The sequence below is a fragment of the Ascaphus truei genome, chromosome 14, assembly GCF_040206685.1.
Source record: "Ascaphus truei isolate aAscTru1 chromosome 14, aAscTru1.hap1, whole genome shotgun sequence".
NCBI lineage: Eukaryota > Metazoa > Chordata > Amphibia > Anura > Ascaphidae > Ascaphus > Ascaphus truei.
In genome coordinates, this window is record NC_134496.1 from 12,603,748 (window position 1) to 12,631,223 (window position 27,476).

Genomic DNA, 27,476 nt, shown 5'->3' on the forward strand with positions numbered 1-27,476 from the left:
TGTCTGAAAAAGAGCTTTCATCACTGATTGGTCAAGTTCAACGTCAAGTGCCGTGGGAATCTTAGGTTCTAGGGCACCCAGAAATAAAATTCTTTTTGCCCCTAGTTCCTAGGCCTCCCCTCACTCGACCACCACCACCGTGTCCCAGAATCCAGGACTCCCCGAAAGGGTCGTGCTGGCTGAGCGGGTCGCGCCATAGGTTCCAATGGCGGCGGCAGAAGCAGCACGAGAAAACGGCTAAGTCCGAAACCCTACAAATCATAAGCCCATATCTCCGGTTCTGGAGGGTCCATAGGGCCATGGTTTGGGGTGCCTGTGGTCACTGCCCCGGCATGGCTGCAGAACCATCCTTGACCCTCTCTGACCAACCCGACGGAGTATGGACCACCATAAAGGTTCGTGAGTTTTTCCCATAGACTTCAATGGCGGCCGGTTCCCATTGACCGGCTATGGCGGAGAAACCCCATAGGCTTCAACGGCGGCCAATGGCCGCGGATTACCATTGAAAGTCTATGGCAGCGGAACCCGTTGTTTTCAATGGGAATTTAGTGAAAAACCGTGATTTAATTTACAACGGAGAATTTTGTATTAAAGTATGAAACGGTTTAAGTAGTATTTGTGTATCTCCGATTCTGAAGGTCGCAGCGGGCTGAAACTTGGACCCTATAGTGTCCCAGTTCCGGCATTAAGGTCTGGGAAGTTTGGACCCGCTAGACCCAACGGAACCGGATATTTTAATATGTCTGTGTTTTTACCTTAATACTGTACTGCAAAGCGGGGACAAAAACCCTTCACACAAAGGAATGAAAATGGTCTGGCGGGCGACCCAATGTCTAGAAACTAAGTACTGATCAAAAGAATCCGCCACTCTAACTGTTTACATGAGGGCGGAGAAGCATGAAGCCAGAGTGGTTTGCAGGTGTTACTTCTTACACCTACAAACAAACATTTGGTAGACTGTCCGGCGCCCCTGATTTAAATGTGGGGCTACAGAAATGAGACCCTCAGAGTCCCAGTGCGCATGGGCTAACTAGCTGGGGGGCATGGGTTAAACTGTGTTCCCACGTTATAGATTGGATACAGATAATTGTTCTCCAATAGTCTGTATTCAATGTTAAGAATAGAGTTACAAAGGTATATAAACTGTTTGCTATCTGATACTTCTTCATCCCCCACCCTAAGTAAGTGTTATCTTCTTGCCTGTTAATTGTACTATTTTGCTGTGTTCACCTATTTAAGGAATAAATATACTTTATTATATCTAAGCCTCGTTCAGTTCAACCCAGTTATTTTGTGTATATTATATCTTGTCATAAGTTACCGTGACAAGGGGCAACCAAGTGGGTTTAACCTTTTTTAGTGAGCCTGGTTACCCCCTCACCGTCACAGTGTCACAACCTATAAAGTACTTCACAACTCATGGTAGACATCAAGGCAAAAGCTAGGACTCGAAAAAAGGTATTTTGTAAAAGGAAAAGTGAATAGTAATGTAATTATACGACAAATGAAGGAGTAGGTGGTATGGTACCTTTATGCAGCTACTCATCCCTCTGTTTCTACAGCAGTGTTTCCCAACTCCAGTCCCCAGGGAACTCCAACAGGTCTGGTCTTAAGGATATCCCTGCAACAGCACAGGTGGCTCAGTCAAAATGACCGAGCCGCTGACTGACCCACCTGTGTTGGAGCAGGGATATCCTTAAGACCTGACCTGTTGGGGTTCCCTGAGGACTGGAGTTGGGAAACACTGTTCTACAGTAACGTAGTATCAAGAGTATTTTTGATACATACCCACCTGGATGTGAATGCGCTCTCGATCTCCTGCTTTCATTCCCACCGTCTGGCCTATTGAGCGACAACGTCTATGAAATCTACCGATGTGGTGAACGACGATAATCTCACAGATTATTCCTGTGACATATGGAAAGATAACTGCTTTGACAAGTATGAGAACAGACCACAAAACTTGGAGGATATAACAATGGCATATTTTGTCGCCAATGACACATGTAGCGTCAAAGGAGTGTACAAGAAATGTCTCTATCCAAGCATATTACGCTCTCGTAATTATGACATGGCTGAAGATGTCAATGAATATAAGTGTCAAACAATCACTCTACATATGCCATTTCGAAAAAAGGAGGAGGAAATTCTATCCAAGGTGCAATTTCTAACTACGAGCAAAATGAGGAGCTCATTTTAGAACAACATAAAGTCTCCGAATCTGACTTGGACATTCGCAAAACTATAGAAATCTGCAGACAAATGTGCTATCAGGAAGGCGACGCAGATGCTGATGAAGCTTGCAAGAGGGACTTACACAACTGGGTAACCAGATTGCAACGAGAACCTGATGTGTTCTAACAGTTCTATGATCATCCAGACAGTGCCATGAATGCAGATCTTAGACTCGCCACACTCAACAAATTTGGTGCTATTGCAAAGAAACGTGTGAATTTAATGTGTAAGGACCAATTCTGCAAACATGCAAATGGCTAATGAAAAAAAAGGCCTCTTAATGCATTGAATTTGGAGCCTACTACCTCCATTTGCCAAACCACTTCAGATTTTTCTTATAGGGTCCGCCGGCTGTTTTCAAACTTTTGTTATGCGACTTTTAATGGACATTTACAATTGCTTTGGTAACACCGACAGATACTGTAATGCTTACAATTACTTGTACACCCAACCGGTAAAGCTGCCGTGGCGATTGATGGCACTACCGTACATAGCGCTCTGAAAATATAAATTTCTAGAAATTTGCCACTTTCTATTGAAGTTGCTCATCAATATCGCCCTCTCTTCTAATACAGCAAAGTCCTTATCATTGATGAAGTCAGTATGATAAGTGCAGAGTTATTGTCGCAAATCGACGCCAGACTTAAACAAATAACTGGAAATGTTTTTATTTATTTATAAAAATGTTTAACCAGGAAGTGATACATTGAGAGTTACCTCTCGTTTCCAAGTATGTCCTGGGCACAGAGTTATAAAAAAATACATGGTTACATTAAAGAACAGGGGTTATACAGTCAAATCACAGACAGATATAGTTGGAAAAATGGGTACAGGGGATAAAAGGCTTGTGAGTTTTAGATTGAAATAGAGCAACTTTAACATCACTTTTACATCACCAAACATCAGCGAACGTCAGCAAACGGCTCACACCCTTTGGCTGCGCTCCTTTTGGGGCAACGCAGATGCACACTGGGGTGGGTGGCTGAGATGCAATGCAGCTGTGAACAAAAGCTCTTTGTGTCCTCATGGCTCGGTAACATTCCAGTGGGTGGGGTTGACGTTCCACAGAGAACAAGCAAATGTTAACCCTTAGCATGCTGGTCCTTTGCAGAGGGGTGCCGCTCTTGGGGAGCCCCATCGGGCTATGCACCTGTGGGGCAACGCAGATGCTTTCTAATTGGTGGTGTACGTCAATGGCCTCCAGTTTGTGCAACACCCATGTAAAAACAGATAAAACAGCATATGGCGGGACCCACTTTGTGGCGTGGACTTCAATACCATGAACTCCAGTTATGCATCAGTCAAATATTACTTTTTCCACTAACTAAAATTGGTAAAGGCATACAATTGGATGAATGTGAGCAACAACTAATAGAATCACGTTTCTTCACCAAAGACGACGCAGACCATCTCTGTATAAATGGAATACGTCTCTATTCGCGCAATCATTCGGTCAACACGTACAATCAATTGATCCTGAGCGTCGCGGTGTAAAAAGTAACGTCTATAGCACTAGATATCTGTGTTAGATGTAGAAACGCAGAGCAAGAATCCCACGTTCGGCAGAAACTTTACAAAATGTCTGTGCTCGATACCGGTGGCTTACCCCAGCAGTGCGCAAAGTGGGGGGCGCGACCCCTAGGGGGGGCGGGAGATTTTGCTTTGGGGTGGCGCGGGCCGTTGCAGAGGTCCCGAGCTCTTCCCCCAGGCATTTAAATGAAATGCCGAGGGATCGCGTGAGGCCTCTGTAACTGTTTACTTACCGGGATTCAGCCGCTTTGTGACGCATCGCCATGGCAACGCGACGTCAAATGACGCCGCGGCGCCATGTGACGTGACGTCACACGGGTCAAATGACGTCGCGGGTCACGTGACGTTGGGTCACATGACCCCGCAGCAACATCTGACGCGGATGAAGGTAGGCGGGGGTGCGAGAGCCGGGGGAAGAGAGACAGGGGGGCGCAGCACTAAAAGTTTGCGCTCCCCTGGCTTACCCTACAAACTCCCACTCGTCCTTGGAAAACCTTACCTACTAATGTAGATGTTACTGACGGCCTGGTAAATGGTGCCTTGGGAACATTACTTCACATTCAATACAACGAGGATGGGCAAGTTCAACGCCTATGGCTTAATTTTCTCACATCGCCCAAAGTGGGAAAAATAGCGTGCAACAAAGCAGCTGCTGACATACAATCCAACAGCATAAAACCCACAGCGCGGCCACAAGCCAGACAAACCACAACTATCTCACTAAGCAACAACAGATCAATCACAGCTAAACACAATCATTTTCCATTGATACCGGCATGTGCTATTACAATCCATTAATCACAAGGAGGAACATTTCACAGCGTTGAGTATGAATATGAGAAAGGACACAAACAACAGTTAGTGTACTTTGCTTTATTGGCGTCACCGACATTAATGGACTGTACATTGTACATGGCAAAGGGTGAAAAGACATTCTATCATGGACTTAGAAATGTTACCTCCACAATGGGCCTTCGAAATGAATTTGCAAGACTACAAAACAACCAACTTCTGACAATGCAAGACACTTTGCTCCATTTTTCATCCATGACCAAACAGATCTTTCTATGCTCTCGCTAAACTGCCAAAGTCTTCGAGCGCACCATGCAGACCTCACTGATTCAGTAACACAGCACTGCAACATCTTACTCCTGTCAGAGACTTGGTTAGACAATAACGAACAAGTAACTATTCCTAACTTTGAATGTGCAATTCAATTTAAACGCCAAAATGTTCGCGACGGTGGAGTTGCTGTGTACTACAACAAGCAACATACAGGACATATTATTACGCCTCATTTAAATATAATCCATCGTCAGACTACTAAACTATCTGTCATTATTACACCGGTTGCAGACGTATGCGCAGCAGAGTGCATCTTACCCAACGGGACCATGCTCCTCTCCACCGCCATATACGTCTCCCCAAACTCAAATGTAGAGATTATCATCAAATACATCAATCTCATACTACTACCGTACTCTATTGAAGGCGCAGGCTTATTCAACAACAATTATCTTACAATACCCATGATTTTAAGCGGCGATTTTAACATAAGCTTTGCATCTGAAGAAGCAGTGCCGCTCGTTACTTTATGCAAGAAAAAATTAATTTAACTCTTGACACCAATTCAACTACAACATCTGGTTCCAGCATTGATGCTGTCTTTCAATGCCCTTTAAATAATTTAGAATCACAAATCTATGTATGTTACTTTAGTTATCATAAGTCTCATGTCTTACAAGTGCTACCGGAATGAATGAACCTATCGCCCGATGTCTGCAGGCTGATTGGCTTTCAGTCGCCATTGTATGCATGAGTGTTACAGTGTGAAACCCCCTGTTGGTTGTTGAAACTGCAAGCACCTCCCCCACACCGAGGCTTGACCCGCAAGCTTCCTTCCTATTGGCTGGTTAAACCGACTTCTTCCGTAAACAACGACATTGACCACACCCCCTGCATTTCATTGGTTGCCGCTCCCCGACCGGGCCCTATAAATAGCAGGCGCGCCTCCCGTCCTGCTCATTAGCTACTGCAGGAGCGGAGTGATGTGGGGTTTCGGGGTGTGTTCGCTGCTGCTCGGCTTCCTCTGCCTGCCTGGGCCCCTCCTGGGGAAGCTGGGGCATATGACGGGCGGGTGGAGTCCCGCGAATCCGGACAGCGCGCCGGTGCAAAAGATCCTGCGGTTCTGTGAGCAGCGGTATAACCGGGGGAGCAACGACGCCATGGTATACAGGATGGTGCGGCCGGTGCAGGTCACTCAGCAGGTATATATATGCTTATCCCTGTGCATATATATAGCGTGTGTGTATATATAAATATATATCCCTATGTATATATAGAAGCAGGTATATGCACATTCTATGCATGTATACTCATATCCCTATATACACTCTGTGTGTGTGTATATGTAGCAGCAGGTGTGTATACACTCATTATCCCTATATACACATCCCTGTGTTTATATAGAAGCAGGTATCTGTATATTCCTATATTCACATATCCGTGTGTATATCGAGAGATCTCTATCACTGTGTAAACACCATACCCGTGTGTACACATATTCCTGTGTATGTATATCTATTGATCTGAGTATACAAACTCAGGTGTTGGTGTATATACGAGTTTCTGGATCTGATGTGAAAATGCAGGTTTTGTGCCCCGCTGACCGGCCTGACGTGCGCCCCAGGTCCCGCTGACCGGCCTGACGTGCGCCCCAGGTCCCACTGACCGGCCTGACGTGCACCCCAGGCCCCACAGTAGTGAATACAATTTGTTGATCTGAGTGTATGGGTTAATCTATTCTAATGCTTCATTGAAATGTTGCGATCTGGTACAGATCTCCCCCCAATTCTATCCTCTAAACCCAGCAACAGTGTGATCTGTTTCAGGTTCATGTACATACAGATGACACCTTGCAATGCGGCTCTGCATGTGACATAGGATGAAATGGTAATGTGTGTGTGTGTGTGTGTGATCTCTCTCAGGTGGTGGCCGGAATAAATTACAACGTGACCATGATCCTAGGAAACACAAACTGCAGGAAGAGTCAGAACCTCGCTACAGGGAACTGCGCCCTGCAAGCCGGACAGGAACTTCGGGTAAGTGATGTGGTGGCCCATGCAGTCTGTCCTTGGGTCACTGTTCCTTTTTAGGGGCTGACCCTTCAATCACATCACTGTCATTGGGTCACTTTGCTGTTACATGGGACTGACCTGTTAATCACATTATTGCCATTGTCACTTCGCTTCTATGTGGACTGACCCTTTAACCCATTACACGCGTCACTGTCATTGGTTCACTTTGCTCTTATGTGGCACTGGCCCCAAACACGTCACTTTGGGTCGTTAAACCTTGTTTCTATAGGACAAATTTGTCTTTTCCCTGTTAAATGTAGATCGTAATATATTAAACATGTAATTGTTGCTGGATATAATAACATTCCCACACATTGGTAGGTTGCCTGATTTAAGCAAAGCAGAATTTTGTTCCTGTGAAACAAGAGGAATACATAAGTAATAGATATGGCATTTATTTTCCAGGGGATTGGTGATTCATAGCAGTTAGACCCTGGGGTGTGTGGTCTCTGTATACAGATACCGTATTTCCTCGAGTGTAAGACGCACCATCGATTTGGCCCTTACAAATCGAGGGAAATTACTTTTTCACTTACATGTTTCAGGAGAGGTCCCATGTCAGCTGAGGATGGAGTGTGCGGCGGCGGCAGCAGGAGAGGACCCACATCTGCGGATGGTTGAAGATGGACAGCGGGCGGGAGTGCAGCTGCAGGTGAATGAAGATGAGGGTTGTGGCAGGAGATCATAATAACAGGAGCAGAGCAGCATAGGGGAACGGCTTGGGAGGTGCACACTGGAACCGGAAGTCAGACACGGTCAACTTATGTTGTTGGTGTGCACATCCCAAGCCGTTGCCGCTAGCTGTCATCTTCATTCGCCTGCAGACTTGGGACCTGTCCTGCCACCGCACTCCCGCCCGCTGTCCATCTTCAACCATCCGCTGATGTGGGACCGCTGCCTCCTCAGTTGACATAGGACCTCTCCTGAAACATGGTAAGTGAAGAGGGGGTTCGTACCGTAGACTTTTTATATCTCTGTTCCAAGACGCATCCCGATTTCATGTGAAAATCGAAAAAAGTGTCTTGGAATCGAGGAAATAGGGTATCTCTCGGTGTTGCACGCCTGTGTGATGTAAAGGTGACTCTGTATTTGTTCGGTGGGAATTGTGCCTTACATTTCCCTCCTTGTTTTGCAGGCGGAGAGGTGCGTGTTTATCGTGTACAGTGTCCCATGGAACAACATGACTACTTTACAGTCGCAGAAATGCAATCCCTGCTGATCTTAATCCCTGGTCAATGTGACACGGCTTCTCTAATCTGATTCCATCCCCGTCTCTGAGTGTTTTGTGAGTTGGCGTCGTCGTATTCACATCAGCGGCTTTATGCAGATACTTGGTGGAGGCATGGTGAAGCGGTTAAGGTGTTGGTGGAAATGGGGGTGTGACTGGAGGAATTGTGTAGCATTTAAAGGATTGTTGTGGGTGGAGGTGATGTAGAGTGGGGTGCGGAAACTGATGGACGTGAGAATTTTTGGTTGGCGGGCATGGTGGTTAGAAGTCCCAAGCTCCCCCCCCCCCCCCCCCCCCCCCCCCCAAGGCATTTAAATTAAATGCTGGGGAGTGTGCGAGGTCTCTAACTCACTTACCTTCTCTCCAACGGCTTCGGGTGACGCGGCATTATTTGACACAGGATACCAGGTAGGGGAGTATGAGCACTGGGGCCAAGCAGGGATGGGGGGGCCCAGGGCCAAATGTTTGCTTGCCCCTGGTGTAGAGGGGGAGGTGGGTGAAGTGTGATGTAGTAGTTAAGGTGTGGATCAGATGCTGCACATGTGGGGAAAATCTAATTGCCTTCATCAACTGATCTAAACGCAAAGTTTAATCATTTCTGTTTCTCTGCAAATAATAAAGTACAAGTTGCATTTTTCTGGCTCCCGGAAGGAAGTGTCTGTCAATGTTTCTTTACTGTTAAGGAAGGGGTTATCAAAGAGCTGATCAAGCAGAGAGATGGTGCTGCCCGTGTAATCTCTTGGTGACGGCAGTAACATCGTACATAAGGGAACAGCCCGAGTAAAACCCGCGTCTCAGCATGTTTACAAACTAAATTAACCGGATGAGTTAGTAATACATCTCGGTAGCAGTTTGGTAAGAGGTGTCTGCCACCTGGGTGTGACCCTTTAAACATGTCACTAGTACATGTTGTCCTATGGGGGACTGACCCTATAAAGGGTTCACTGCAGTGTGGGGTTTATTACATCCATATACTGTGGGGGTCATTGTGTTTAGAGGACAATTCTGGTTAGCAAGGTCAGGGGCCTGCGTATGCCCATGTATAGGGGTGACTCGGCACTACTGACAGGAATTTTTGAATGATAAATTCACAAATTATTGACATTTTAGACCAATACATAACCTTTATCAAGTCATCTACTTCTATCCCTTATCAATCCACTGTTAGATGAAGGCCACACACTGAAAATAATTGAGGATGTGCACTCCCATTACAGAACTAAATATCAATTATTTTCACTGTTTCAGTCACTTGGGCTTTTATCAAGAATAAAATACCAAACAAATGTGCCCCTTTATACCCTCTGCACCGCCCCTCCCCTCCCCCCACATATAGCCCCCTGACAGTGCTTATCAGACTGGGAGGTGAAATCATACATCTAAAGCAAGCAAATAACATGCATAACAAAAACATGTGTAAATAAACACGCTAATATTATTATGCTTGGAAAAGGGCAGAACAGAAATCTATGTATAGTCAGAATACCTTATATTGCACACATGAACTACTCAGGAGGGCCATCTCCTGTCAAGCATGTCATCTGTATCGCTCACGGAAAGGGTAAGGCACTTTGTAAGTACTGTGTACAATTGATATGTTGGTCCATCTAGTAAAAGGTGTCACAACCTATAAAGTACTTTACAACTCAAGGTAGACATCAAGGCAAAAGCTCTGACTCGAGAAAAGGTATTTTGTAAAAGTGAATAGTAATGTAATTCTACAACATGAATAAATTAAGTAGGTGGTATGGAACCTTTTATGCGGCTGCTCATCCCTCTGTTTCTACAGTAACGTAGTATCAAGAGCTTAAGGTAAGGACCGCCACCACCTAAATAGCATTTCTTTCCGAAATATGGTATCAAATAGAATTATTTTTAAAGCATAGCTTGATTTAATCAGTCCAAAAACAAATATATTATACATCATCGTTCCTTGTCAATCAAGAGCTGGCTGAAGGCCTGCCCAAAGATCTTCCAGGTTTTGTGGTTGCAAGACACACACTTTTGTTGAAGCAGGCACCACAAGTATCACATCCTGTCATTAAAAAAAAAAAACACATTCACCAACAAAATTATGTCATATATATCCTATGAGCAAAGTAAATTTATATTTTCGGACTGATTAAGGGAAACCCACACATCAAAACATGGGATGGTGTATTTATTGGCAGCACAGTCTTTCCACCTCTTCCTCGCACTCATAAAACCTTCGGAAAACGTTTTCCGATGAGCCGTTACACTCAAACCACCTCCGTAAAGTTCCCAGGGCCTTCAGAGCATCGGCTTTGGTGGGAAGACCATCCATCAGATCTTGAGGTGGACTTCCATCCATGTCCTCCTCTTTGCAAGAAGAACATTCCTCGGGCAGGTGGAAGACTGACTCCTCTTCCAGATCCACAAAGCGTCTGAATTTTTCAGGGCTCATCCCGGCCGGGAGGGGGAGGTCAGTCCTGGCGAGGGCTCTGTTTCCCGGTGTCTTCAACAATTCTTCAAAGCATCTCTGGATGGTGCTCGGACTCACTTTCTCCCAGGATGCGGCCACCATGTGAACCGCGTCTAACAAGGTCAAGCCATTAGCCGTGGAGAATTCGGAGCAGTCCCTCTCACTTTTCAAGGCTGAAACTTTCCCTAGAAGCCTGGACTTGTAGTGGTACTTGAAAGCCCGGACAATTTCTGGGTGGAGAGGTGTGATGAGGCGGACATTGGGAGGAAGGTAGACCAGCTTGACATTGTTTAACACAACATTAAACTGAGCCACCTCACGGTCTAAGAGTAGAGCCACGGTACGGCCACAGCTTTCCATTTCGTGGTCGAAGCCAGACAACCACTCGGAAAAGATTTCCGGGGTCATGTGTCCATCCTGGCTGCTCCGATACAGAGCAGGGAGGGAGTCTCCATGGACACCAAAAAAACAATGGTGAGAACTCTGCCTCCCCACCACCAATGCCCTGCGCTTCTCCCCCCCGACGCAGGCACACAAGAAGACGCCAACTCTTTCCACCCCGTCCCTCCTCCCGGGCTGCATGGTTTTGTAGAACAAGGAGACCTCTCTGCAGCCATAAACGTCCTCAGAGGAGAATTCCTTCAAGGCTTGAGGAAGGTCGACGGCCGGGGTATCATCACACAAGACTTCATCTGAGAAGCTGGGCCGGTGGCGTGGGCCGAAGCAGACGTTATTCCTTCTCTTCCAGCGAACCAACCACCCAATGCTAGGAATGAATTCCTGGCCCATGATATCCGCTAGCTCCTTGGCTTTCTGGAGAAGCATTGGGCCAGTGATATCCCACATCTTAGTTCTGGCGATGTGGAACCAGCAGAGAAGTGCCTCATCTATGCCGCTGTACTTGGACTCCCTCTTACGCTTCCTCTGGCGGTTAGCAGTTCCACTACACCAGTCGGCCAGCAGCTTCTCCTTGTTCTTGCAGATCCTGGATATCTGGGGCTGGGAGACTAGGAAGATCCGGGCCACTTCTGACTGAGACATCTTGGACTCGTCCAGCATCTCCAGAACTCTTATCTTCTCTGCCAGGGAAAGGGCGTGGAGCTTCTTTTTTCCGCTGGGCTCCATGGCGAGAAGAGCAGAGAGGTGGGAGGAGAGAGCAGCTAATGGAGGAAGAGGGAGGAGAGAGATGGAAAGAGTTAGAGGAAAAGAGAGGAGGGAGAAAGGGCGAGATGAAAAGAGGAGGAAGGAGGGAGATGTAAACCAAAGGAAGCAACCACGAAAAAGAGAGAAGTGAAACAAGACAGGGAAGATGGGGAGAGAGAAAGAGGGGTGAATATGTGGAGAGAGAGGGAAAGGCAGAGAGAGAGAGGGGAGGGAAAGGGGACCGAGATAGAAAGGGAAGGGGGAGAGGAAGGAAAACAAGAGGGCAAGGGAGGAAAAGAAAGTGCAAGAAATATTGGCTTTACATCCCAAATCAAATATTATTTTATTAATATAACAAGCCTAGGACTGTGTGATCCTGTCCCTGATAATACTCTGCAGTCAGGTCACCCTACATTTGATATAAACCCCAGGACTGGCTGATCCTGTCCCTGATACTCTGCAGTCAGGTGGTCACCCTACATTGTATTGTATTGTATGTCTTTATTTATATAGCGCCATTAATGTACATAGCGCTTCACAGTAGTAATACACGTGGTAATCAAATAAATAACAGATAATATAAATAACAGATCATGGGAATAAGTGCTTCAGACATAAAAGTAACATTAAGGTAGAACATTAGATATAAACCCAGGACTGTGTGATCCTGTCCCTGATACCCTGCAGTCAGGTCACCCTACATTACATATACACCAAGGACTGTCTGATCCTGTCCCCGATCATCTAGTGTCCACATTTCCTTTTAATTACCCCCCACCTTAATTGTGGCCTTAATCAACACAATTATGCCTCTTAATGAAATGATCTGGATTAAATCCAGGAGTTAAACATGTTTTCCCATTCCACATACCTTGTGAATGCAGGCCCAGAGTTATGCATTGAAAGTCATAGCCTAATATAACACTAAACAGAAGAATCCTCCTGCAGATCTCAGGGCTGTTTTGGATTCCATGCTGCTCACAAGCTGCACATTGCAGGCAAACCCTGGCTCTGGATTCTTCATTACACACTGAGGCATTGCAAAAAGGGATTGAGGATTCAGGAGTTGTAGTTATACTGAGTGACCACTGGGAGGAGATACAGTTAATCTGCCATAGAGTTTAATTGCTGTTGCTAGACACATTCTGAATAGTTAGTTACATGGCAGGCATATCATTAACATTGGCATTTCACTCTTTATTTGCTCATTCCCTTTCTTACTCTCATTACTTCTACCAATCACCCCTCCTCTCTCCCCCCCTTCTGAATTTTCAGCTGGACTTTAAAAATGGAGAGATGTTCTTCATGAATATTACTAACCCCTTACGTTCCCTATAGAACATACATCGTAAAGGACAACAGCCTGGGGGAGAGGGCTTTATGAGGTTTGCCCCAAGATCACAGGGTTTCGCTCATTGGGGTAGCAGTGTTAACTGGATGATAATTCCTGAGGGGGGAGAGAGAGGAAGAGAGATGAGGAGGGGGGGGGAGAGAAGAGGACGGGGGAGAGAGAAGATGGGAAGGGGAGAGAGAGGGGGGGGGACGCCTCCCTTCTCCGCTAGCGTCCCACTCTCATTAATCACTTCTCCCGCTATCTCCTCTCCCTCCCCTCTCCCTGTATCCCCTCTCCTCTCCTCCTCCCTGTATCTCCACTCTCCCCTCCCTGTATCTCTCCTCTCCCTGTATCCCCCCTGCCTGTATCTCCCCTCGCTGTATCCCCCCTTTCCTCTCCCTCCCATCCCTGTATCCCCACTCTTCCTCCCTGTCTTCCTTCTCTTCTCCAACACCCTCTGTATCCCCCTCTACTGCCCCTCCCCCTCGCTGTATCCCCCCTTTCCTCTCCCTCCCCCCTCTCCCTGTATCCCCTGTCTCTCCCCTCCCTGTATCTCTCCTCTCCCTGTATCCCCCCCTGCCAGTATCGTCCCTCTCCCCTCGCTGTATCCCCCCTTTCCTCTCCCTCCCCTCCCTCTCCCTGTATCCCCCCTCTTCCTTCCTGTCTTCCTTCTCTCCAACACCCTCTGTATTCCCCTCTACTGTCCCTCCCCCTCCCTGTATCCCCTCTCCCTCCCTGTATCCCCCCTCTTCCTTCCTGTCTTCCTTCTCTCCAACACCCTCTGTATTCCCCTCTACTGTCCCTCCCCCTCCCTGTATCCCCCTCTTCCTCCCATCCCTGTATGCCCATCTCTCCCCTCCCTGTATCCCCCGGTCATGGCAGACCAGTACTTTTTACACCTAAAGCACTGTGATCACTATCACCAGACAGGACAAAGAAGTTGAATAAAATGGGTTTATTCTGGCAAGCCAGCAGTCAGAACAAAATTCACAATAACAAGATACAATACAAACTGAGGGCCTCTAGCCTCGACTAGGTGCAGTGGCCTGCTTCAGGTAGGCTTACCATATATGCTTCTTGTCCTGGACTCTCAAAGTGCTATTCACACAGTAGCAGCTTTGAAATCCCCACCAGTTGAATCACTGTCAAACTCACAGGATGATCTGGTACTCTGATCGGCAGCGCTCCTTACATAGCCCTCAGTGGCTATCCTTACTATGGAGGAGCCGCCGACCAACCAGAGTACAGATTGAGATGGTGCAGCCAATGCCAGAGGCGGGCGGAGGCATTCAAGACCGCCTCCTGGTGACGGAGCTGCTGGGAAATGGGGAATTCGAACTGGCCAATGGGAACTGTGCCTACGGGGCTCCGACCCGGAAACGGCTCCCCCTGGCCAGCCCTAAACCTCCCGCTGGGTATGCACCTCAGAGTCTGCAGGGAACAAAGGCACTGAAAGCCCATCCCCGGGCCTGAATGCCGCCCTTCCCCACTCACCAAATGTCTTAACACCTCGCCGCTCCCAGCCTTTATCTTAATCTATCATTTCTATGCAGGCGCCTCGGCTGATTCAATCACAGAGTCTGCCTCCATAGAAATGCAGACACACAATCCACAATACAAGCCTGCTAGCTGAGGGGAAATACAGTGGTACCAGGAATAGAAGTGCTTTACAGTATATACATTTCCCGGTTCCCTTTCCCCCCCAATATATACATTAATAACCCCATTCCCGAACTCCCAATTCTCAGGCTAGTTCCCATAAGGGGTCAAAACATGCAAAATGTGTCCGCCATGCAAGTGTGCATAGGTGGCCAAAAACACACGGGGTAGCTAGCCGAGCTTCACCTTTATTATGTGAGGCCAGCTACCCCTACTGTCACATCTCCCCCTCAAGATGAAGGCCAATGGGCAGTCACCCCATCAGGTGGCTCCACAAGCCTGGAAGTCCAAGAGGCCTGTTGTTCACTGGGGTTGTCCTGTCTGGAGAGACCATCCACGTTGCCGTGCACACTACCCTTCTTGTGCTGGATAGTAAAATCACATTTTTGAAGGGCAAGGCTCCAGCGGAGCAACTTTCCATTCTCCCCCGGCACCCTCTGCAACCAACTTAGGGGATTGTGATCGGTGATCACGGTAAAAGCCTGCCAGTAAACGTAGGGCTGTAGCTTCCTTAGTGCCCAAACAATGGCCAACACTCCTTCTCTATAGTGGCATAAGCTACCTCCCAAGGTACCGCTTTCTGTAGTCGGAAGCTGCCAAGATGGGAGTGCTGGCCAGGGCAGCCTTTAGGGCCTTGAATGCCTCCCCGCATTTAGGAGACCAGGCTACCAGAACCGAGAGCCGCTTCTTGGTCAGGTCTGTCAAGGGTTTGGCCAGGGCGCTGTACTGGGGAACAAATTTACTGTAGTAGCAAGCGGTACCTAGGAAGGCTAAGACTTGCTTCTTAGTGCAGGGAACTGGCCAGTTTACAATTGCCTCCACTTTGGTGGGCTCAGGCTTGAGGTGCCCTCCGCCTACCCGGTGCCCAAGGTATAATACCATGCCGACCTGGCACTTAGATGGCTTTAAAGTGAGACCAGCTTCCCTGATCCTACCCAGTACCGCTGCTACATATTGTAGATGTGCCTTTCAGGTGCTACTGAAAATGGCTGTCATCCAGGTATATCCATGCATAGCCCTGCATCCCTTCTAATAACCTATTGACCGGGCGCTGGAAAGTGGCCGGCGCGTTCTTCATCCCAAATGGCATGACTGAAAACTCATACAGGCCACTCGGGGTGATGAAAGCTGACTTTTCCTGCGCCTCCTGGGTCAACGGAATTTGCCAATACCCCCAGGATAAATCCATGGTGGTCAGATACCTCGCCCTGGCGAGCTCATCTAAGAGCTCATCCATGCGGGACATGGGATAGGCATCTGCTACAGTCTGAGCATTGAGCTGCCAGTAGTCCACACAGAACCGGATGGTTCCATCCTTCTTAGGCACCAGGACTACCGGGGAAGCCCACGGGCTCTGTGACCGTGTGATTATCCCTAGGGCCAGCATCTCTTCTACCTCTCTCTCAATGCTCTGCTTCACCCCTGCAGAGACCCTGTATGCATTTTTGTGGAGGGGTCTATGATCCCCATTGTTGACCGGGTGATCGGTTAGATGGGTCCTGCCTGGCTTATCCATGACCAAGGACCAGGTACTGCTCTAACATGTCTCTCGCTTGTTCCCAATGGGGAGCCATGAGTTGGGGTCCGATCCCCACCTGCTCCACTGAGCCTCCCTGCCAAGTTTCTCCCAGGAGATCGGGCAAAGCTTGGCTCACAGGATCTCCCAGCGGTGGGCTGGAGATAGTCAACGCCGCCGGTTCACTCGTATGGTATTCTTTTACCATGTGGTAAGTCCTGTGCATACTTGTCTCTGGATCCAGGTTTACCACATAGTTACATTCATTCATCCGCCGGTGAACTGAGTACGGGCCGGCCCTAGCAGCAGGCAATTTGTTCTGCCAAGTGGGCTTCAGAATAAGCACTTGCCCAGGGATGAACTCTCTGCTACGGGCACTTTTATCATACCAACACTTCTGCCTGGTCTGAGCTAGCTGGAGGTTAGCCTGTGCTAACCCCAAGAGTCTCTCTAACCTGTCCCTGAGCTATACCATGTATGGTAGCACAGAGGCATCAGTATCGGTAGTCTCCCCTTCCCGTGTCTCATGGAACAGATCGAGCTGTCCCCGGACACGGCGCCCATACAGAAGTTCTAAGGGGGAAAAACCAGTAGACTCTTGCAGTACCTCTCGGAACGTAAACAGCAGGGGCTGCAAGCGAGCTTCCCAGTCTCCCCCTTCGGCTTCCACAAATGCTCGCAGCATTTGCTTCAACGTCCCATTGAACTGCTCACACAGTTTGTTTGTTTGGGGACGGTAAGGAGCTGTGCGGAGGGCTTTCACCCCGCACGTAGCCCAGAGACATTGCAGCAATTCAGATATTAACTGCACCCTCTGATCGGTTAAGATCTCACTCGGGAAACCTACCCTAGTAAATATCCCAATCAGAGCCTCTGCCACCTTACGCGTATTGATCGAGAAATGTGCCACAGCCTCCGGGTACAGGGTAGCAAAATCAACCACGGTGAGGATGTAATGCTGCCCCGATCGACTAGGGATCATGAGCGGACCCACTATATCGACTGCTACCCTCAACTTGCCTACTCGCTGGCAGGCATCACTGGTGCTGCAAAATGCTGATACCTCCTGAGATGCCCCCAGCCTGTAGAAAGTTTGCAATAGCCGGGCTCTGGTGCAAGTGACCCCCTGATGCCCCGCCAGAGGGATCGCATGGGCGACCTGCAGCAGCTGCTGCCTATACTCCCTGGGAACCACTAGCTGCATTCTGCCAGTCAATGGTCTGGCCAGATCACCCGGGACTTGTTGTCAGTACAACAGCCTGTGGTGCCACAGGAATCGATCAGACTCGATCTCGGAGGCAGGCTTGGCCGCCCAAAGCCACATGCCCTCCAGATCGGGGCACGGCTTCCTGGAACCGCTCACTGCGCTCCAGCCGTTCGCCCTCAGTCACTTTGTCAGGGGAATTGTCAAAATGGGGGTCGGGACTCAAGTTGGGACAAATGTCTGGCTCGGTCTGGCTTACTTGCCTGGTCTCCTCTGTGACCCCGGTAAACAGTGGCTCCAAAAGCTGGGGAGCGATGATCACAGTGTTGTGCGGCGGCGCCAATGGCACCTCTGCCTGGGCAACTGCCCAACTTTTGCTCCTTGTGATTGCGGCCCCAGGAGCATCTTCCTCCGCGTAGTAACAAATAAATCTCCACAGGTCATTGCTGAGCAGAATGTCAATGTCTAAACCAGGCAACACACCAACAACATTCGAGAAACTCTCGGGCAACCTGGAGAGACCTTGGGGCGCCATCCAGCATTCTCACCTGCATCCCCGTCCCTGGGAGCAGGTGATCTGGGCTGACCATATCAGGCCACATCAGATTTACCGTAGCCCTGGTGTCCATCAGGCCGGTCACCTGTCGAACTCCTATCTCTTCCTCACATCGTGGGCATCCAGTCCGACGGCTGCGACGCGATGCCCGTCTGGATTCACTGCTATGCTGCTGGTAGATGCTGTGGGGCCCGCTGGCTGGGTCCTCTGCTGTACCTGCTGCAAGGCCGCTTGCTGCTCCTCTGTTGGGACCAGCCCCACGTAGGCTATCGGCCTTGCAGCTTGGGTACGTTGCTCCAGATTAGGGTTACTGGCACAGGGAGGGTTCGGGCAATCCACCCGCAGATGTCCTGGCCGGTTTGACTGATTGCACTGGCGCTTGTGAACAAACTCTGGGGGTTTAGCTGCACCCTCTCCAGGCATTTGGCTTGGTCCTCCACGAGGATGTAGTTGGTGGAGGATCGACTGCTTTGTGTGCCCGGGCCGACAGCACCGGAGGAGGGGTTAGGACCAGCTTCTTGTAGTGTAGCCGTGGAGGGAGCCGGAGTGGGGTTGCAGGAAGCGCAGCCATCAGTTAGCTATCCTTACTATGGAGGAGCTGCCGACCAACCAGAGTACAGATTGAGATGGTACAGCCAATGCCAGAGGAGGGGGCGGGCGGAGGCATTCAAGACCGCCCCCTGGTGACGGAGCTGCTGGGAAGTGGGGAATTCGAACTGGCCAATGGGAACTGTGCCTACGGGGCTCCGACCCGGAAACGGCTCCCCCTGGCCAGACCTAAACCTCCCGCTGGGTAGGCACCTCAGAGTCTGCAGGGAACAAAGGCACTGAAAGCCCATCCCCAGGCCTGAATGCCGCCCTTCCCGACTCACCAAATGTCTTAACACCTCGCTGCTCCAAGCCTTTATCTTAATCTATCATTTCTATGCAGGCGCCTCGGCTGATTCAATCACAGAGTCTGCCTCCATAGAAATGCAGACACACAATCCACAATACAAGCCTGCTAGCTGAGGGAAAATACAGTGGTACCAGGAATAGAAGTGCTTTACAGTATATACATTTCCCGGTTCCCTTTCCCCCCAATATATACATTAATAACCCCATTCCCGAACTCCCAATTCTCAGGCTATTACCCATAAGGGGTCAAAACATGCAAAATGTGTCCGCCATGCAAGTGTGCATAGGTGGCCAAAAACACACAGTTTTAGGGGTAGCTAGCCGAGCTTCACCTTTATTATGTGAGGCCAGAAACCCCTACCGTCACCCTTCTCCCCTCCCTGTATCCCTCCTCTCCCCATATCCCCCCTCTCCTCTCCCTCCCCACTGCCTGAAACCCCCTCTCCTCTCCTTGTAACCCCCTCTCCTGTCCTCCCCCTCCCTGTATCTTCCCTATCCCCTCCCTCTTCTCTCCCTGTATCCCCTCCACTCCTCTCTCTCCCTGTATCCCTCTCTTCCCCCTGCATTCCCCCAATTTCTCGTCCCTCCCTGTATTCCCCCTTTCCTCTCCATCCCCCTCCCTATATCTCCCCTCTCCTCCCCTGTATCCCCTCTTCTCCCTCCGCTCCCTGTATCCCCGCCTCTCCTCTGCCTTCCTGTATCCCCCTCCTCTCCCTTCCTGTACCCCCCTCTCCTCTCCCTTCTTGTACCCCCCTCTCCCTCCATTCCCCTCTCCTCCCTCCCTGTATCCCCCCTCCCCTCTCCCTCCCTGTATCCCCCCTGCATCCCCTCTTCTCTCCCTCCCTCTATCCCCTCTCCTCCCTTTATCTTCCCTCCTCCCTGTATCCTCTCCTCTCCCTCCCCCTCCCTGTATCCCCTCTCCTACCCCCCCTTCCCTGTATCGCCTCTTCTCCCTCCCCTCCATATCGCCCTCTCCTTTCCCTCCCCTGTATCCCATCTCTCCCTGTATCCTCCCTTCCTCTCCCTGTATCCCCCCTTCCTCTCCCTGTATCCCCCTCCTCTCCTTTCCCTGTATCCCCTCTCCTCTCCCTCCCTGTATCTCCCCTCTCCTCTCCCTCCCTGTATCTCCCCTCTCCTCTCCCTCCCTCCCTGTATCCCCCCTCTCCTCTCCCTCCCTGTATCGCTTTCTTCTCCCTCCCTGTATCCCCTCCTCTCCCTCCCCCTCCCCTATATCCCCTCTCCCTCCCTCTACCCCCTCTCCTCTCCCTCTATCCCCCCTCCTCTCCCTGTATCACCCCCTCTCCTCTCCCTGTATCTTCCCTCTCCTCCCCGTATTCTCCCTCCTCTTACTCCCCCTCTGTATCCTTCATCTCCCTCCACCCTGTATTCTCCCTCCCCCTCCCTGTATCACCCTCTCTCCTCTCCCTCCCCTCCCTGTATCGCTCCCTCTCCTCCCCCTCCTCCCTGTACCCCCCTCCTCTTACTCCCCCTCTGTATTCTCCTTCATCTCCCTCCCCCCTGTATTATCCCAGCCCCATCTATTCTTCCTCCTATCCCTCTTCTCTGCCTGTATCCCCCTCTTCCTCCCCCCTGTATCCCCCTCTCCTCCCTGTATCTTCCCTCTTCTCCCCCTCCTCTTCCTCCCCCCTGTATTCCCCCTCTCCTCTGCCTGTATCCCCCTCTCCTCACCCTGTATTCCCCCTCTCCTCCCTGTATCTTCCCTCTTCTCCCCCTCCTCTTCCTCCCCCCTCTCCTCTGCCTGTATCCCCCTCTCCTCACCCTGTATTCCCCCTCTCCTCCCTGTATCTTCCCTCTTCTCCCTCTCCTGTTCCTCCCCTCTGTATTCTCCTTCATCTCCCTCCCCCTGTATTCTCCCAGCCCCATCTATTCTTCCTCCTATCCCCCTCTCCTCACCCTGTATTCCCCATCTCCTCCCTGTATCTTCCTTCTCCCCCTCCTCCTCCCTGTACCCCCCTCCTCTTCCTCTGTATTCTCCTTCATCTCCCTCCCCCCTGTATTCTCCCAGCCCCATCTATTCTTCCTCCTACCCCCCTCTCCTCTGCCTGTATCCCCCTCTCTTCTGCCTGTATCCCCCTCTCCTCACCCTGTATTCCCCCTCTCCTCCCTGTATCTTCCCTCTTCTCCCCCTCCTCTTCCTCCCCCCTGTGTCCCCCTCTCCTGTCCCTGTCCCTCCCTCTATCCCCACCTCCCCAGGACACAGGTTTCTCTCCCAGTAATAGAGTTTATGTAAAACCAGACACTGAAATAAACTCCAGCATGAAACTCCACTCTCCAGCTTTTCCCTGCAGCTCCCAGCACAGAGAGGCTCTCAGGTCCTGCTCGGCTAATAAAGCAACATGTGCAAAAGGGTCAGAGCGGGGAGTATTTTATTACTCACTATATACTACATATATAGCACAGGGTAGTGACCCCACTTGAGCTCTGCTGCTGATTTATTCTTCCTTAATGACCTCTTGTAATTACACGCTGATTATTATCTCCCTGCCAGGACCTGCGGCCCAGGGAGGCGGCGCGTTTCTTTTAGTTTTTTTTTTCAATAAACTTTATTTAAACTTTTTCTATGCAACCAAAGCTACAATCTTTATATATTTATAATGTTGAGGATCATTATATGCCGCGCTATATAATGATGCAGAGTATCACTGTACACTGGTAATGAACATGCCACGCTATATAATGATGTAGAGTATCTCTGTACACTGGTAATGAACACGCCGCGCTATATAATGATGCAGAGTATCACTGTACACTGGTAATGAACATGCCACGCTATATAATGATGTAGAGTATCTCTGTACACTGGTAATGAACACGCCGCGCTATATAATGATGCAGAGTATCACTGTACACTAGTAATGAACTTGCCACACTATCTAATTATAGCATAGTCCAGGGGTGCGCAAAGTTTTTGCCCCAGCGTTCGTGCCCCCCCTGGCTTAGAACCCGACGTCAAATGAGGTTGCGGGTCATGTGACGTCATGTCACATGACCCTGCAGCATCATTTGCCGTTGCGTTGTCATGGCGATGCGTCACATGCAGGGTTGCCACCTTCTACTGAAGGCGGACGCTGCAGGGACAAGAGCTGCCCCACAATGGGGCCGCTGCGCCGACAGAAACTCCTGCTCTCAACAAAATTGAGAGCAGGACTTGCGACGGCGCGCTAGGGCACGCTCTCGGCGGTTCAGCCAATGAGGGCGAACCTGCCGGGTGACGTCACAGCCGCGCCCCCGTCACACACACACCCCCCCCACCCCCATCTTTCCCCCTGCAGCTCACAGCAGGCTGGGGAATTCGGCTGCACGCACCACCAGCCTCGCAGACGCGCGTGCAGCGGGCCGTAGCCTAAGTGTGGTATACTTTACATGTAGGGTCATGTTTACCAAGTGGTGCTAAGCCATATGAGACCATACAGTGCTGGAAGATACATTTTGGCCAATTCAAGTTTGCTGGGTAATAAGGCGTCTTTTGGCTTAGCACTGCTAAGTAAATGTGCTCTAGATATTTCCAAAAGTCATTCCCCTTTTAACTGCTCTTTAATTAATTAATTTAACGCCAGGTTATAAAGAATAGACATTATGTTTTAACAGGTAGGTATGTTGTTCCAAGATTTCGCCACAGTTCGGTTGTATACTCAGCATGTCGCTACATGATCTTTCCTGACGCTATCTTGATGTCACAGAGAAGCGCTGGCTTAACCAGTTACAAAAAAAATACATTTTGAAAATGATTCATCAGATGGTACAATCATAAATTAATGTATTTGGAGTAGCTTTGAAGTAGGAAAAATGCACATCTGTATTTAATGATGTTTTGATATGATATTTTGGGACAGTAGTTAATCTCAACCTTACATATTAAATAAATTAATATTTAGCACATCATTTCAAATGCTTTATTTTCTTGAAAATTGTCCTTGAGATTGACTTTAGCAACCCCTTCATGCCCCAAAGGTTCCATGTACAGGAGGCCCCCGGGTATACGGCGGGTTCCGTTCCAGGGGCCCGCCGTTTAGTGAAAATCGCCGGAAAGCGGATCTGGCGATTTTACATTCTGCGCATGTACGTCCATCAAGTTCAACCTATGCTAAATTTATACGACGGGTACTTTATCCGATATTTAAGTAATAATCCCCGAAGAACAGGGCATTACTGGCCAATAATGCCCTGGCTGGAAGAGTTGATAATGCCCGGAATTTGACTGCTTTATCCTATATTTGTATTTACAGAATATACCAAAAACCCCAGTGACACATTATCCAATAATATCTCATAGGGGGGGGAGATAAACTCCTTCCTGACTCCAAGAATTAATCGGATTAATCCCTGGATCAACATCCATTCAATTTATACTTATTTGGTATATCCCTGTACACATTTCCTTTGTAAAAAGATGGTCAACCTTTCTTTGAACAAATCTATTGTATCCGCCATCGCAGTCTCCATGGGTAATAAATTTCACATTTTAACTGCCCTTATTGTAAAGAACCTTTTCCTTTGTTGCTGGTGAAATCTCCTTTCCTCCAACCTTAAGGGATGGCCCCGAGTCCTTTGTACTGCCTGTGGGATGAATAGTTCTTTTGAAAACTCCCTGTACTGTCCCCAAATATATTTGTATATAGTTATCATATCCCCTCTTAGACGCCTCTATTCTAATGTAAATAAATCTAATTTAGCTAGCCTCTCCTCATAAGTTAGATTGTCCATCCCCTTTATTAATTTGGTGGCTCTTCTCTGCACTCTCTCTAGTTCCATAATGTCTTTTCTAAGGATTGGTGCCCCAAATTGTACTCCATATTCAAGGTGTGGTCTTACTAATGCTTTGTAAAGGGGCATAATTATGTTTACTTCCCTTCCATCCATTGTCCGTTTAATGCAAAATAAGATATTGATCTTTGCAGCTACTGCCTGACTTTGGGCACTATTGCTAAGCCTGCTGTCTACAAACAGTCCTAAGCCTCAATTATACCAGGAGCTGCAGAGAGATCCGGATTACGTCATCGCAGTGACGCTATATGTGCACATGCAAAAGCGATTTGCAGCACTACTGCAGGGAGACATGGCCATATATATGTATATATCTATATGTGTGTGATTGGTTTGTTCAGTTGTACTGTGATTGGCCCGAGGCAATCACGTGATGCGGGCGTCGTCTGTGAAAAATAAATTCTCAGATCTTTTTGTGAGACAGAAGCTTTGCAGCACGTCACAGCGCTACCGTCGCGATTGGTATGTGCCCTTTCATTGGTGTCCTGGAACTAGATTCCATATTCCTCTGTCTCCCCTTTTAGTTTATGGGATTCATTTCTCCCTTGTTCAGTTGCCTGATATTTCCCGTTCCAGCAGCTTGCTGCATGTAAAGAGCAACATTTCGTTACACTTGTTGTTTACTTAGACCTTTCAGTGAGTTGCTATAGCAATCTCAGCCTTTCCCTCAGGTTGGGTTAGTCTGCCTTCTCCCCCTCTGTTTTGCTGACAGCCTGGGGACAGACCATCTATCTTGTTACCCAGAATACACTCACACTTCCTCTTTCCACCATCATCAATGGCTGAGTGAGTACCTTCTGTAACTGCTCTAGTGGCAGGATTATCCTTTTCACCTGCCCTTACTACCAAGCACCCACAGAGAGACATTATCTAAACACCAACATCTCTTCCACAAGTGCCTGTCTTTAATGCTACTTTCCCTAAATAAAGTGAAGAAAAGATACAGGACTTGTGTTTTGGAAAGAGGGCTGAGTTGAACCTATCTGGGCTAATCATCCTACACATGACCCTGGCCTCTAGAATAATTGGATTCAATTGCTTTGTTTTGAAGCTGCGCGGCGCCACTGGCGAGTTGTGGTATAATCAAGGCCCTAAATCCTTCATCAAGAATTCCCCCCAATATATCCCCATTTAATTTGTAAGTCGCCTTTTTATTCTTGCATCCCAAATGCATAACCTTACATTTATCTATATTAAACCTCATCTGCCATTTACCTGCCCACGTTTCCAGTCTCTCCAAGTCCTTCTAGAGAGAAATTACATCCTGCTCTAATTCTACTACCTTACTAAATTTAGTGTCATCGGCAAAAATGGAGACTTTGCTCTCGATCCCAACCTCAAGGTCATTAATAAACAAGTTAAAAAGCAGGGGTCCCAGTACCGATCCCTGAGGTACTCCACTCACGACTTTAGCCCAACCTGAAAAAGTTCCATCTATGACAACCCTCTGTTGTCTGTCCTTTAACCAGTTTTCAATCCAGGTGCATGTATTATCCAATTTTCTTTATTTTGTACACCAACCTCTTATGTGAAACCGTATCAAAAGCCTTTGCAAAATCTAAGTAGACCACATCAACTGCATTACCCTGGTCTAAAGTCCTACTTACCTCCTCAAAGAAACAAATAAGGTTAGTTTGGCAAGATCTATCCTTCATAAATCCATGCTGACTATTACTATTAATATTGTTTTCCATTAGGTATTCCTGTATATTATCCCGTATTAAACCTTCAAGTAGTTTCCCCACTATTGAAGTCAGGCTTACAGGTCTGTAATTCTCCGGGTTGTGAACTAGCTCCCTTTTTTTAAATATAGGCACCACATCTGCTTTACGCCAATCTCTTTAAGCTGTTGTCTCCTAGCATCAAAGCCTCATCTCAGCCGGGTTCCCACAGCACATGGTAGCAGCTACATGGTACCCGGACCATACAGACCCCAATATACACCACACAGAGGGACAGAATAGTACTTTCCCAGGGGACGGGGACCGGGACAGGAGGAGAGAACAGGGAGCTTTTTCCAAGGCAACCTATAAGGCCAAATGGTTGAAGCTGACAGTGGGGGAGGAGGGGGGAGCAGGCCGGGGGGTGTACCCCTCATCTTAACACACTATCCCCCCTGATAACAAATGCTATGTTGGATGTTATGGGAAGGGGGAGGGGGGGGGGGTTAGCAGGGACCCCAAATGAAACTCAAACCATAGGTCACAGATGCCAAACACACCTGTTACACAAGTCACATTTTCAAATGAAAACATGTTCCAGACTCTGGAAGTAGGAGACAAAAATAAACGTTTAATTGGCAAATCGAAAAATTATGCACAAAAATAAACTTGCAAAGATGTCTTTAAACCGCGTCTAATAACCACTGAAGGGTTAACGCAGAAGCCATAGCTTTGTAAAATACAGGATAGATTTCTTGTTGCGAGTGTAAGATTCTATATTGCCATTTTTAAAACCCACCCCTCCCGTTTAAACAGCTGAAAAAAATACATATTTATGGTCTCAGAAATCCCCTCTACTTCTTCCCGATTCCAATCTTCCCCATCAAAATCCCACCGCAATTTCCGAAACACAGGAAAATATCCGCAACAAATTATTTCTGCTGGGTCGCTTAAATATGGCTGTCATTCTGACTCACCATGAAAACAAAAACACTGCAACTGTCCCTGATCACTGCGGCTTTGGGATCGCTGCAGCTTTCTTAATCTTATTTTGCCCAATCCCTTCTCTAGCCCTAACGGTTTTAAGCCGTTTTTTATATATTGCGATGTTTAGGTTTTAAAATGTTGTCCCACGTAGGAACAAAGAGACTTAATGACAGTGACGTGTTTAAAGGGTCTGTCCCACATAGGAACAAAGTGACTTAATGTCAGTTACTTTTTGCACAAGGAGCAAATAAGTAAAAATGTTCCTTTTGAATCCTTAAAAAAAACCAAAAAAAAAACCCACACAATTAAATCAATCAGGTGTTAAAAACTGTGGAAATGGTCCCTTTATGACTAAATGTAACATTGTAGCGTATTTCTTAACTTGCCTAAACACAGTGTAGTTTATGCTTGCTCAGGCTTTGCCAAGTACAATCTAATTTATATGGAATATCTTTTCATACTATTCTGCATTATTTGATGAAGTAGAGGACAGAACAATATTCTTAAAATCAGAAAGATTTCAATTCAGAATTACGAATCGTAGAGACTTCCAATCAGTGCTAGAATTATTCCTCGTCAATTTAACACAAATGGAATACAAAAAGAAGAATTATTTCCCCTAACCCTTTTATAAGAAGTTCCCGTGTCCCTTTTTAAACTTGCCAAGTTGGGGAAAGTCCCTGTATAATTCCCTGTTGATAGAACATGGTGGATAGACGCAGGTAAAGCTTTCAAACCAGCCTGTCACTACCCTCACTTGGGAGAATACACCTTGGGTAAGACCAGCAGAGGATTCTGGGAGAGGGACCAGCAGCCACCGTCTCCATGATAAAGCGGAACAACCCTTACAGATACAGTAGTTTAGATGCAGGTAGATTGTGGGATTGTATTGGGATATTTGAGGTTAGGCTGGTAGTTGGAGGCCCTTATGTAAATAACCAGTTTCAGATTACAGTTTATTTTGGGTAGTATTAAACCAGAGTTGATTTAAAGTGAAATTATTATTACCGGTAGCTCGTCTTTGATAAAAAAAAAAAAAAAAAAATGGGGGATTAGTTCAAATGCGTCAATATAGCTTTTAATTCTGGTCTCACTTCGTGACATTATTCACCTTCAACAAATCTCAGAATAAGAGTTTTGCTGATAAGACCTTTTGTAGTCA

General features: G+C 47.9%; 3 protein-coding genes across 5 annotated transcripts; 1 reads left to right on the top strand and 2 right to left on the bottom strand.

The window, feature by feature from the left end:
* The first annotated feature begins 5,779 nt into the window (after positions 1–5,779).
* On the top strand, positions 5,780–8,780 carry LOC142465616 (cystatin-like). Of its 3 annotated transcripts, XR_012787933.1 has the most exons (5): positions 5,780–6,032; positions 6,753–6,866; positions 7,448–7,554; positions 7,727–7,835; positions 8,038–8,780. XR_012787933.1 is itself a non-coding variant. In XM_075569716.1 (3 exons), the coding sequence occupies exons 1-3, from the start codon at positions 5,814–5,816 to the stop codon at positions 8,119–8,121; spliced, it is 417 nt and encodes a 138-aa protein (XP_075425831.1). In that variant the 5' UTR covers positions 5,781–5,813; the 3' UTR covers positions 8,122–8,780. The 3 variants fall into 3 exon arrangements, 1 of the variants encoding a protein (XP_075425831.1); XR_012787932.1 differs by having other exon boundaries at positions 7,448–7,835; XM_075569716.1 differs by lacking the exons at positions 7,448–7,554; positions 7,727–7,835 and having other exon boundaries at positions 5,781–6,032.
* Positions 8,781–9,999: 1,219 nt separating this feature from the next.
* On the bottom strand, positions 10,000–13,148 carry TIGD3 (tigger transposable element derived 3). The gene is made up of 2 exons (XM_075569715.1): positions 12,588–13,148; positions 10,000–11,733 (listed from the first exon to the last, which is right to left on the bottom strand). The coding sequence occupies exon 2, from the start codon at positions 11,696–11,698 to the stop codon at positions 10,292–10,294; it is 1,407 nt and encodes a 468-aa protein (XP_075425830.1). The 5' UTR covers positions 11,699–11,733; positions 12,588–13,148; the 3' UTR covers positions 10,000–10,291.
* Positions 13,149–15,266: 2,118 nt separating this feature from the next.
* Positions 15,267–15,590, bottom strand: LOC142465423 (uncharacterized). Its single transcript, XM_075569381.1, has one exon. The coding sequence runs from the start codon at positions 15,588–15,590 to the stop codon at positions 15,267–15,269; it is 324 nt and encodes a 107-aa protein (XP_075425496.1).
* Between the last annotated feature and the right edge of the window lie 11,886 nt (positions 15,591–27,476).

Excerpts from the sequence above, each read along its gene's own strand:
- LOC142465616 (XM_075569716.1), top strand. The coding sequence starts at position 5,814 with ATGTGGGGTTTCGGGGTGTGTTCGCTGCTGCTCGGCTTCCTCTGCCTG. Across the intron at positions 6,033-6,752 it reads CGGTGCAGGTCACTCAGCAG|GTGGTGGCCGGAATAAATTA; the intron begins GTATATATATGC and ends GATCTCTCTCAG. Across the intron at positions 6,867-8,037 it reads AAGCCGGACAGGAACTTCGG|GCGGAGAGGTGCGTGTTTAT; the intron begins GTAAGTGATGTG and ends CTTGTTTTGCAG.
- TIGD3 (XM_075569715.1), bottom strand. The coding sequence starts at position 11,698 with ATGGAGCCCAGCGGAAAAAAGAAGCTCCACGCCCTTTCCCTGGCAGAG.
- LOC142465423 (XM_075569381.1), bottom strand. The coding sequence starts at position 15,590 with ATGGTATTATACCTTGGGCACCGGGTAGGCGGAGGGCACCTCAAGCCT.